Source organism: Medicago sativa, chromosome 5, assembly GCF_051527215.1.
Source record: "Medicago sativa cultivar Bolivia chromosome 5, Bolivia_mono, whole genome shotgun sequence".
NCBI lineage: Eukaryota > Viridiplantae > Streptophyta > Magnoliopsida > Fabales > Fabaceae > Medicago > Medicago sativa.
The window spans coordinates 56,153,589-56,167,375 of NC_140753.1; the positions used below are offsets into that span (position 1 = coordinate 56,153,589).

Here is a 13,787-nt window from a genome sequence, read left to right on the forward strand (position 1 = left end):
TCAAGTATTCCTCTTGACACTTGGATTGTTGCATGTATTCCTCATGAGTCATGACACTTGGTTTATTGCATGAATAACACTTGACTTGATGCATGCATTCCTCTTGACACTTGTCCTGTTGCATGTATTCCTCATGAAATATCACATTTGGGATGCATTTTAGGTGCCCAAGGATTTTATTGCATGGGTAACAATTAGCTTGTTGCATGTATTTCTCTTGACACTTGGCTTGTTGCATGCATTCCTCACAAATTACCACATTTGGTTTATTGCATGGGTAACACTTGACTTACTCAAGTATTCCTCTTGACACTTGGATTGTTGCATGTATTCCTCATGAGTCATGACACTTGGTTTATTGCACGAATAACACTTGACTTGATGCATTCATTCCTCTTGACACTTGTCTTGTTGCATGTATTCCTCATGAAATATGACATTTGGGATGCATTTTAGGTGCCCAAGGATACAAATAGCAGGGTCTTTTTGTTGAAAGACAAAAAAGATAGGGTTGTCATTTTCAGATGCTAGGGTTTTGGCGCCAACGAACAAAATAGTGTAAAATTGTAGGACTTTTTTAGGGTTTAGTTAGGGTTTCATGGCATAACTTCCTTCCTTTTTATAATTATTATTACTATTACTATGGCTATTACTATTACTACTTGCGGAAAGACAGACATTATTGTCCCCGTCTGTTCGCTCTTTTTACCGCGCTAACGTGTGTGTATTTTATTATGTTTGTTTGTATAATTTTGATTACAATTTTTAAATTTTTAAATATTAATGGAAATTATTCGTACGTACATCGATTTGTCTACAAATTATTGTCGAAGCTGATGACATGTCATTTTATGATATTCTTAGCATGTTTTTCAGTAAATTTGAGTAGGTTTTACCAGCATAACAAATGAGTATTAGAACAATTACCTATGATTTTGAGACATTTGTAATATTTTCTGAAGTTGCGAAAAACACACAAGAAGAAAGGGGTGAATTGTGTAAGCTTTTTCGTGGGTTTCTTTTTCTTTGGTTAAATAGCCTGGACAGAATCTGAGGTATATAGATTTTGATTCAGAGTATGTGTGCAGCAGATAAATACAAAACACAAAGATAAAGAGACAGGGATAGAGAAAGCAGACACACATCAATTTTATACCAGTTCATCATACAATTATGGAGTAGTTCAGTCCCCTTGCACTTCCAAAGGATTTCACTATAATCACGACTGATTACAAAATGCTGAAGGACACTTCCAAGAGACTTCCCTATGCTCAAGCACAACTGCAAGATACTTCTTTGCTCTAGGACTCTCTACCTAAAGACTTATGCTCTAGGACTCTACCTAAAGACTTCCCTTGCTTAAGCACACTGCTTAAGACCTCCCTTTGCTCAATCCTCACTGATTAAGACTCCTAAGTGCTCAAGGTTTCATCAAGAGACTTATATGCTCAAGCACACAGGCGACATACTTTCTAAAGTGTTAGCCCCAACTGCAAACACACTAATTTGTTCTTACGCTTATTCTAACAAGTAAGCATAAACTAAACAAATGAACAGACTCCCTAGGATTTCTAAGATAAGACTTGAAATAAATCTTAAGTGCTTTTGTGTTGTTAAATTTGACAGAGTAATGGCACAGTTGAATAGCAAAGTCTTGTTACTTCTTCTTCAGGTCCTTTTATAGGCAGTGATTTGAGAGACACTAGAGAAGAGTGTCATTGCAAATAGAGTAGTTGAGAAACTTCAATCACGAGCGTTGGCCCTCTGTCTGATATGGACAGTGTTGTTGGAAAGTACTTTGAATCTTCGTCGCTGAAAGGGAAATAATCTGTTGTTTGTTTTTCTCGTTCCTGACGTCGTTTACACGTAGACGAAAGAAGACAAAATAGTTGATCTACCAGATGCAGTGGTAGAGACAGCTCACATAATAAGACAAAAGCTTACGTGGATTCTGGGTCCCTTAGAATCATGTAAGCAAAATTAAAAGATAAAGCCTAATTGATAAAATTTGAGGGATCAATTGTACAGTTGGAGGGGTTAACTTGTAGATTAAATAAAATATGGGCCAATTTGCAATTTTTGAAAATTTATAGGGGTCAAAAAGAAAAAATTTGAAAAAAATGGGGACGAACTTGTAGTATTTGAGAAAATTATAAGAAGGAAGAAATTTGAAATTCTTAACTTTTAGGTATCATTTAAAATTATCTAAATTTAACTTGAACAAAATACTTCATATTTTTCTATGAATTTGTAAATGCTACAATTTAATCATCCAAACAAATGGAATTTAACTAGAAGGATTTGAATTCCCTCAAAACATTACATTACCTCAAAATATTTCCTCATCCAAACATACTCTTAATTAGACTTTGTTTGTGAATTAGGAGGAAATAGGTGAAGGCAAATATATATAAGAGAATTCCTCGCCTTTTGTTAGAAGAGTGTTTTTAAATATAATGAGATTAAAATACTTGTAAGTAATGCTTCTTGATTTTGAGATAATTATAAAGAGAATTAATGAATTTGAAAGTTTATTCAAAATTCTCCTCCAATCTATTTCTTTAGTTCCTCATACTAGAGAGTTTTAGTCTACCCTTCCCGTTTCATAATTTTTAAGGTGAGGAGCTATTCACCCTTTTCATTTCATTTACTCATTCATTTATCCTCACAGTTCTCCTTTTATCTCTTTTCCACCAAACTCTAAAAACAAAGCTTTAAGATATAGTTTGATGCGATTATGAGCTATCATAACATAATTTTGTTTCTTCGCAAGCACTTTAGATCAAAATGTGGGACTCATATTTAAATAGTTCGAGTCTCTTACAAGCATGTTAACGGGTTCAACTTATAAATACCCACCAGAATTTTAACGGGGAAAACTGTTTTTGCTTGGGCCAAGATGGGTTCAAGCTCTTCTCGCTTTTTATAGTTACAGACAGAGTAAAGGAAGTTGATTTATACCCCACATCTATTATTAAAATGTATTTATTCTCTATTTACATAATCATTATTTTTTTTCATATACGATGTATATTTTGAATTTAATATCCTCTTAATAAAAAATTGTTTTAATAGTTTTTATTTTATGGTTATGCTAACAAAAGAAATTATTTATGAATAATTTATAAATCTTATGTAAAAGAAATTCAGTTTTAAAGTTTCAATACGTTGAATACACAATTCCTAAAAAAAAGTTTCTTCATATTAATGCGTATGTGGGGTAGGGAAACCTGGCCCTAATTATTGGCATGGTGAAGGGAAACTTGACCTCATCGAGGATGAGAATGAATATCTTTTTTCATACGCATCATTGATTGGGGGTTTGAGACAAGTTTTTTATCGAGTGTTAAGAGCAAGGGATGGGAGGAAAAAACTCTCCTCCAACCTACCTATTTATCGAGAGTTCATCCTGGGCTTTTTGAAAATATAAAAAACTATAGACACTCAAAGTAAATATATTTTGACGTTTGTCATATTTCTTATGTATTCATTTACTAGCGATTCACGGAGCTTCTATATTATTCTCCATTATTCTTAATCATTCTCCTCGGATTGGATACCCTCTAACCAATATTTTCTTCATCGTAAATATAATGTGAAAGATCGACAACACAGAAGGTTGTAGAGACTCTAAAGTCACTTCTTATTCCCATGCTGGAGGCACCGTCATTGATATTCTGCATACTTTTGAAAGGATCATAGGTTTTTGGGGATAACTTTGTCCTTTTGCAATTGTATCCATATCAAGTCTCATTTTTTGAACACATGAAACTTGCAAATTATATTTTCTCACCAAGTCTTATGCCTTGAATTTCGCTTTTCAATTCCCTCACGAACATGTTCATGCAAATTTTTGATTTCATTTGCTCTATCTTCTACATTTACATTGTATTGTAGAGCGCTTGAAAGGGTTAAGTCTAATAGAAGGGGACGCATAACATAAATTACCTCAAATGAGCATTTATCGATGGCTTGATTTGTTTATCTTAAGTGAACTCAACTTGTGCAAGGATATAATCACGTTGCTTCAAATTCTTTCAAAAATTTCGAAGTAAATTCTCCAAAAGCTTGTTAATTACTTTTGCTTGTCCATCTGTCCGAGGATGACAAGACAACAATGCTAAATTGTAGTTTAATACCTTTCTCTTCCACAATGTTCTCTAAAATGGCTTAAGATTTTCAGTAAGAAGTGATGGTTTTGGGAATGTCATTAAGACAAACAATTTATGTATAGCACAAGTTTTCAACTTGGATAGTATCATTAGCCAGTATATGAGGCAACAAGTTAAAATAACTTCTCAATTGCTAGCTAGAGTGGCCATATTTTGTCCTTATTGATGAATTTTGAGTTATGTTTCTGATTTTAATGCTAAAGTTATTTCCAATGAAATACTATGATTAATTTCCATAAAAATAAAAACAACATCAGTAATACTTGATGCATCGCCCAAAATCCAATGATAATATTAACAATACAAGCTAAAAAAGGAATTGCCTTGTTTATATTTCATATGGAATTTATGCTTCTTTATACTTATTGATTAAATATTGTTTACCTTATCATAATACAAGATAACATGCCCATTGTTACTTACCACTATTATAATGTGGATGATTTCCTTTTTCTGAGTTTCAAACGGCTAGGCCAAGATGGAGCCATGACACTTTACAGTTTTTGGACCTTTCACTTTGGAATCCGAATTTCACCCTTTTTTAGATGCCCACTAATGAAATTTGCTATTGCACATTGTTGTTTAGCAAAAGTGGAAGCATTATTATCAAAGAGCATAAGCATGTGATTGACTTCAACATACGATCGTTGTTATACTTCAATACATTTTGAATTGCTTCCATTTTGTAGAGGTGTTTACCTGTAGTTTTTTTCTTTGTTTGAATTTTCTTCTTCTAAGGATAAATGAATCTTAATAATCTCGAGTTCGGCCGAGAGACGAATAAAATTTAATTACGATTGTTTCGTTCAGAATTTTAACTTGATACTCCTTAACAAATAAAACATATCGTTTGTTGGTCAATGACGGATCTACGGTAAGGGTGTTTGGGGCACCGCAATCACCTCAATTAAGTACACAACAATGTGAGAGATAAATTATTGAATACTTGGTTGGTCATTTAAATAGTGAAATATACTTTTGATAATTTTGAAAATGAAAGATAGAAAACAATTTCAAAAACATAAAGACACAATATAATTATAAAGACACAATATAATTATAATTTGGAAATGTTGAGATATCTTCAATTTTTTGGTGTATATATTTGTAATCTTCAAATTTTTGCTTGATAGTAATAAACCATCATTTTTTTTCATTCATGCATTCATACTCGAAATTCCTAGATCCATCCATGTTGACCTTAATTTTTGAAACTCGATAGGAAATGTGGATTATAAATAAAATCTTTTATAGGGATCTCACAAAATTTGACAGGATTGTAGTGCTATTATTGGGAAAGGATTTTATGCGGTAGAAATCTCTACTTTTCTTTTTTTTTTGAGAGAAGAAATCTCTACTTTTCTGTAGTGTCTATCAATACAGTTAAACACTTTATCTCTCCTAATTTCTACATTTAATGCTCTATGCTTTCATTTTTTTTTTAATGGACATTTCACTGAACTCTGCAATCACCGCTGAGAATCCAATCCCGCTATTGTTGCAATCGAAGGAAGTAAATAAACGAAGGATTCACTAGATAACTTCAAAAGTAATATGCATGCATAACATAAATATTTGACGCAGATTGATTTAACCACCCCACCAATGAACAAATATTTAATGAAATACTCTGTCCTTATGCATAAAATTAGGCTCAATGTGATAATGGGAGCAGATATATATATATATATATATATATATATATATATATATATATATATATATATATGTGTGTGTGTGTGTGTGTGTGTGTGTGTGTGTGTGTGTGTGTGTGTGTGTGTGTGTGTAAAATTCCTTGTATCCCACACAAACAAGAATGTGTCACTTCGCACCTGAAATGGTTGGATTATTTCCCCACTAAAGAAACACAGAATCAAATGGAACCCACTTTTTGATCCCATTAAGACAGCCTCCATGAAACAAAACAAAAGAAAAACTAACTAATAACCACTTGTTGGCCCATCCTTCAAAAAAAAAAAAACCACTTGTTGGCCCTCAAAACGTGTTATGTTTTGCCTTTTCTATTCCTCACAAAATTATCATGGTTTTCACTAGATAATATTTCTGTGATTCATTTTATTTATTTATTTATAGAAGGTAAGTGTTAGTGGTTAATTTGTTCAAAGAGTGGAGAGTTTTTAAGTAGCAAGGGTCGAAGCCTAGATCCTAGATCGAACTTTGGATCTCTTACACAACACTCTTTAATTAAACATCATTGATCATGGCGTTAAATCGATCATGTTATGTCGACGAATTCGATAACAGCGTGACTGTTTTACTTTCGATTAATAATTGATTAGGTTACAAACTACAACTTAAGTTTAATTACTATATTTCAGTTTACATGTTTACTCCTATACTCGAGTGACCGTTCACTTATCAATAAATACGAGTCATACACAACTAAAGGAATTTTTGTGGCCTCAATAGGAATCAAACCCCTCTCTGATCCTTAACCACAACTAATGACAACTCCCTAAGATAAAAGTGGAAAAATTTATATATCTTCATAACTGCTATATAAACACGACAAACTCATTTCTATATGTTAACTTTACAATTTTCTTTCAACATTTTAGGTTCATCAAAGGCTATATACATATAAATTACCTATTTTTGTTGTATGGTTGCAGCAATATGGCTAAAATATCGGAGAATTGAGGACGTTTGGAAGGGGTGTTGTTCCAGCATTTTGTCATAATGTATTTTAGGTTTGGTTGGCAGTCCTTGGGAACTTCAGGTCTAAGGCCACAAGCAGCAATGCCAACTGCTGCCTGCACAGGAGAAAGTGCAGAATATGCTGCCTCACCACTAACCATCTCCCAAATTACCATGCCATAACTATAAACATTGCTCATCGATGTCTCTGTCACGCTTTCAGGGTCTCCTGCAATTATCTGTTTTCAACCCAAAAAAGGAAGAGGAGACAGAGTTAGCACGAACTAGGGTCATGTTTGGATAAACAACTTAATTAAGCACTTGTAACATACAAATCAAAGAGTGTCACCAACATTCATGTGAATTGGTGTGTTTGTGTGATATGTAAAGACATTTTCTCTTGGAAGACTAGTCAATAAAGCATGAAAATTGAAAACCAACTTATTTATGCACAACAACCAAAAACTATATGGTTATTTGGTACTCGAGTAAATTTTTTTATGTACTGTCTATTAAGTTCTCACTTTTCTCTTTGAATGAACACCTTTAATAGATAGTTTTTTTTTTTCTTTTCGGGTCTGCGCATAAGGTGTGAGGGCATTCATTCTTCAAAAAAAAGGTGTGAGGGCATTCTGATCATCTTCATCAATAAGACAAATAACTATAATACTGTGAAAAAGACCATATCAAAGGCTTGAGACATGCGGGCTCCATTCTCAAATTAATTCTGGTATAATCACAATTACATAAAGCATACTAGTGTATAATAATATACACGAGTGGTTAGTGGTTAAATAATGGTATGCATGCATTATAAAGGGAAAGCAAAAAAAGTAAATTAATAAGATATGTTAGGCATGCTCAAACAATGATGTCAGGACGAGTGACATAAACTTTTTTCAAATGTAAGCTAGTTTGATTTGATGCTGCTTCACATACAATGTATCTAAACAACGATTTTTGAGACAAAAAAATTACTGTAAGTTTCTCTCCGGCTCAACTACTAGCATGTCGTTTTCGTGTTGTACTGGTCCATAAGAGCATAAAAAAGAGATAATAATCAAGACACTATACTGGAATTTTCTTTGAACTAGCTAGTGTATACAAGGACAAACACAGCAACAGAGAAGACAAATAAGAAAATTCACATAACAACTTGGTCATATTACGTAAGAAGAAGAAAACACCAAAAAAGGAAATCAGTAAGAACATAGCTGCAATTCTTCCTTGAACACCTGTGGGATAAAATGAAATTTTTAAGAAACTTTCTTAGTGTCAGATAGCTAGTTATAACATCGTAAATTAGTAAAGCTCTGAACTTCCTTGAGGAGAACGCTAAGTTGGCTAAATAAGCATCTCAAGCAGATTTTTTTCCCCCATGTTTGATAGAATTTCATCTTATTATTGCTTTTAATCAGTGAGAATAAGGGTTCATATACAAGGTTCTACTCCTCCATCTCATTATAAGTGTCATGTTTGAAATATTTGCATGTCGCAAACTATTTGTCACTTTAGAATACCAAGACAATACTTATTAACTTTTTTCAATATTACCCTAATTTAATTAATAGTCCACTTAACTACTTCACAACTGCTACTTTCAGCAACTCCAATTAATGTGAGTATTATAGTCTTAACAAATTAGTGTACTATGAACAATAACATAACTAATCATTTTTTAATAAGTGTGCATTACCCTAAACAACACTTATATGACACAAGGAGAGCATATGATTGAAAATGCATACTCATAGTAAATCCATGAGCATAAGAGAATTAGTATTTTCTCACCCTATACTTAGATACAAATCATTATGAGTCAATCTTTGCAGACAGTATTACAAATTCATGTCAAATCATTATTAGATGGTGTCACACAAATACCGTATCCGATATATATTGTATCTGATACTTGTATCATGTCTACATCACAGTCAGTGTGTTAAAGGCAATTATGTATAGCTAGGACGCATATTTGTGCGACATAATCTTCGATACTTGCAACAATTATTAACATGAATAAAAAGGGAATGAATAGAAGCAAACCTCGGGAGCTAGCCACCTATAACCATCAGTTTCGTACTCCATTGCTTCTCCAACACTCTTGCAGGCAGTGACTACACCCATATTTCCCAAACAAGCATTCCCATGCCTATCTAACAGAATCCTCTGCGTATTAAGATCTCTGTATGCAACACCATGATCATTCATAAACTTGATCCCCTCAGCTACATCAACCGCAATTCTAACAATATCCTTACTCTGAAGCTTCTTGTTCTTTAACATTAAGTCGTGCACGGATCTACCTACCATGAACTTAGTCACCACACATAACCCATGGTTATCATCGACAAATATGCCACAGAACTGCAGAATGTTTCTGTGGCCACAAGTCATCAGTTCCAGAAGATCTTTGTGGAGCTTGAACTCGTAAGCATTTCCTTTTTCACACCCTTTCAGCTTCTCGATTCCAACTCTTTTCCCCATGTAGATCCCTTTATAAGAATTAGGTCCAATCTGTTCTGTAAACTCAACATAATCAGCATTCAACAACCATTTCTCAATCTCATCACCACCTGACTTTATCGTCTGCCATTCATCGACCGATACAATGAAAGATGAGGTAGGCAAAGGCATCTGAAGCTGGATCTTTTGGCTAGAATTCTCAAACTCCTTTCCACTACCACTATCTTCTCCAATCTCCCCTAATTCTCTCCCCTTGAAACTCTCTTCCTGACACCCACAAAGTCCAAATGAAAGCTTCACATTCACAGAACCGGTTTTGGGCTTCTTTATCGCAAATTTCAAAGCATTCTCAACTCGGGTCTTGACCAATTTTTCATGACCAGACCTAACTACAAGAAGAACAACCCCTAAGGTGAAACCTTTCTTCTCAAAGATCTGTGCCCTCTTGCTACAAATGGAGAAACTATCCAATGCAATCGACATTGCAGGCCATGAAATGAGAGCGTTGCAAGCAAAATTGAGCTTCAAAACAGACCCCTGAGCCTGAACCTCACCATCACGACCACCACACTCTTGTTGAATCAAAATCGCAGGCTGATCACTTTCCAATGCTTGTTCCATCAACTTGATGTGAAGAAACACATCCTTCATATCAAATTCAGCCTGTGCATAACTATAAACAAAAAAAAAAAAAACACAAACATAAAAAAAAAAAAAAAAAACATTTTTAATAAACAAATAGACACAATCATCATAACCCATGTTTACTTTTGTTGTGTTATGCTAAAAAATCAAGATTTTCTTAGAAATTTATAAGAAAAAGTGAGAATGAGATACAATAAGACCCATTTTATCAATATTTCATTAAGTAAACCGTCACTTTGTTCTCTAAATGTGTAAGACCTATCACTATATCCCTTGTACGTATTGAAATTACAAAAACATCTGACAAACTGATGAGACATTCGTTGACCAAACTCTTAGAAATTGTGGTTGGGTTCAACACAACCCCACAAAATTAGCTTGCAAGGTGAAGATTGCCCCCATTATGAACAAACAAACCCTCACGCCCATCACTATTGGCCTTGATGCGTGGTCCGCTAGCGGAAACGGATCTTGGAGTAGAGCTCTAATACAAACTTAGAAATCGTGATTGCGTCTAACAAAACCCCACAAAACCGACTTATGAGGTGATGATTGTCCCTACTTATAAACATTTATTCAGATTCAGACCATCTCTCAACCGATGCGGGACTCTACAACACAAACTAACTAACTATAATTAACCAACAAATGACAAATTCAAGGACCAAAATAACTAACAACACATGACACATTTGAGGACCAAACATGCTAAAAAAAGACACATTTAGCTGTTTTTGTAATTTTGATACATTCAAAGACTTATAGAGCAAGTCTCAACACACAATCAAGAACCAAAATTAGTGTATATCGTCATTTTAATTCAGTTAATTCCAATCTATCAAAATCAAAATAGTAAGAACAATAACAACAACATAACATCTAATAACTCTATTATAATTGGCTTCTTACAATCACTAGGAAAATGAAGAGAAGAGAGAGGTACCTGAGAGGGAGAGAATTGTAATGATTACGAATGTTGGAGATAAGATTATCAGGAAGCTGAGTTCCAGGATAAAGTTGAGTAAGATTACGAAGAACAGAAGCCCAAGCAAGTTTCTTAGAAGAAGGAGGAGACTCAGGATTGTTAGTATTATTATTAAGGTTGAGTGTGTTTTTGAAAGATGTGATTGCATCAGAAAGATTACGACCAAGTTTATGAAACTTGTTCTTGTGTATGAGAATGGAAGAGTCTTTAGAAGGAAGAGAAAGAGAAGAAGAAGTAGCTTCTGATCTGTGGTGAGTTTTCATGAGGACTTGTTGTTGTTCAACTGTGTCTTCATCAGTGATGGTGGTTGTGGTGCGAGTTGGCCAACACTCTAAGGCTGCAGCCATTGGAAATGTGAGGTGGAGTATGGTGGTGATTTGAGGGAAGAAAGGCCAAAAGGTGGTGGGTGGTAGTGTGGGGATGATACTAATTTCAACGTGTTTTGCGAGGTTAGTACTCACTTCACTAGTCACTAGTAATAAATGCATCAAATGCTAGAAAATTGCTCTTCAGACATTAGAGAAGGCTGGGACACACATGTAAAATACGCTTTTGCTCCCTTGACAGTTAACTGCCGAGGAATTTGAAATCCGGCTGCAGTTAACTGCCGAGGAATTCCTCGGTAGTTAACTGCCGAGGAAAGCATTTATGCAGACAGCAGGTCCTGCATTAATGCTAACCCTTACCAAGCCGTTTTTAGGCCAGTTTTGACCTGTAATTTCACCATTGCATTTCCATAGGCAATTCAAATTATACAACAATGAAACTCGGTCATAAACAAGAAAAATACAATATCTTTTACATATGTCCATAATTAAATCAAACCGACATTTGGTTCAAACCACACAAAAGTTTGAAATTCATCAAAACGGAACATAGTGTCCATAATCAAACAACACATTACAAGTCATTACACATCATTACACATCATTAAATTAAATCCCTACTTACATTCATTACAATTGCATATGGAACGAACATATATATATATATATATATATATATATATATATATATATATATATATATATATATATATATATATATATATATATTCCACCATATTCCTAAACATAAATCCGACGTCGCTATCGTCTTTAATAATCCAAGGCATATAGCTTGCCGTTTTCCATGTGAATTCATCTCTATCTTCTCCTAGGTCTATCATTGGCATTAGAGCAGACAAGTGACGTGTATATTGATTTTCACCAAGATGCTCAAAATAAGTGTTAAGTTGTGTCTTCAAATCATCAATAGAGTCTGTCGGTGTTATCATAACCTTAACCGTCTTTTTAAACGAGCAATACCTAACACAACCTTCAATTCTTGCAACCTCTGACATGTTTCACTTGACAAAAGCTTTAACAAAATAATCATAGATTAGAACAAAATTAAATGGAATGTAATAACGAATAAATCAAATGCGTAAACATTAATAAGCTATAAATAAGTATTGCACTAGTTTCAAGTCAATAAAAGTCATATTATCATATATATCAATATCAATTACATAATGTTACTTATATATTGGCCACAAAAAATTGGCATTACAATTTTGACCCCAAAATATACGTCGGTGTAATTTCTACCAAAAAAAAGGACTAACACCGACAAAAAATCCCTTGTTAAAGGCCAAGTGATTGGAGAAGATCAAGTGACATAAAATCTTCCTCATCTTCCGCAATAACTTCAAATTGTTGCTTTGGTTTTTCGGGAGTGTCCAACAAAATAGGCACCGCTTTGTTTGATTCCTTTTGTGGTTTTGGCGGTTTGTTTCCACTTTCAATAGCCATGAGCTTTCGGAATAACTCATGTTGATCCAAATACTCATCTTCCCAAGTCACCGCATCTTGTTTCTTGTGATTGTGCCACTCCGTAGATGATGGAGGTAGTGGACAACCATTCCTCAAGTAAATAAGCACAAAGTGATTAGGAATTACCCCAAGGCACATGATGGGAGTTTTTTGCTTACCCGGCGGTGGTGGCCCTCTTAGTGGAAAAAAAAGATTCCGAGTTACCAACTTCAAAATTTGTCAACACAACCACACACCTTTTGTAATAATTGGCAACAATGTGCCCCATGTCCGGAAAAGTCAACCACTTATCAACAAGATGTGCACAACTTTTTGTATTTGCGGGAGGATGTAAGCCATTTAAAATGTAGTTATAACGATCCTCACCCGCAAATACTTCAACATAATCATCTCAATGATCTTTCAATTCTTGAATAAGATGTGTACGAATCATGAGATGATTTTGTTCGGTTAAGCCCATGAACTCGGCTATAGCCCGGAATCCACAATGTCCATCGCCAATAACATCCACCACTTTTTCAATAAATGGAAGCATGAAGCGTGGCATATAATCAATATGCCTCATAACCGGGATAGCCTTAGGCTTTGGATACCGAGAAGGTGGTGGAAGTGGGGAAATTGGTGCTTTACCAAGACGATCACCTTTTTTCCTTTTATATGATGATGTTGTTGGTGATGGTGACGGTTGACTATCCAGATTTTGGGAATCAACAACCTCCCAAGAAGAAGGGATCCGGCTAGTGGATGTAATTCTTCCTTTAGACCTCGCAATGTCCACTTTTTTCTTGGCTCCCTTGGTTGTTGCTTTTTGTGGTGGTGGAGACATCATGGTGGTTTCAGGAAATGCCAATTGCCGCAAAGCCTCCTTGACTTCAAGCTTCATTTGGAAAGGGAGTTTCTTGAGACGTTCTACAATACCCTTCAACTCATCATCCACCGAAAAACCAAGTTCATTACTTTCTTCTCCCATGCGTAACCTTTGCCAATGGTGGTGTATCTCATCCAATAAAATTGGCTTTTCTTCAAGGAGTTTAGTTGCAATTTCGC

General features: G+C 34.6%; 1 protein-coding gene across 1 annotated transcript; it reads right to left on the minus strand.

The window, feature by feature from the left end:
* Nucleotides 1-6,649: 6,649 nt before the first annotated feature.
* On the minus strand, nucleotides 6,650-11,378 carry LOC146923284 (uncharacterized). Its single transcript, XM_085716056.1, has 3 exons — nucleotides 10,885-11,378; nucleotides 8,877-9,969; nucleotides 6,650-7,069 (listed from the first exon to the last, which is right to left on the minus strand). Exons 1-3 carry the CDS (start codon nucleotides 11,271-11,273, stop codon nucleotides 6,779-6,781), a joined length of 1,773 nt encoding a protein of 590 aa, XP_085572182.1. The 5' UTR covers nucleotides 11,274-11,378; the 3' UTR covers nucleotides 6,650-6,778.
* Between the last annotated feature and the right edge of the window lie 2,409 nt (nucleotides 11,379-13,787).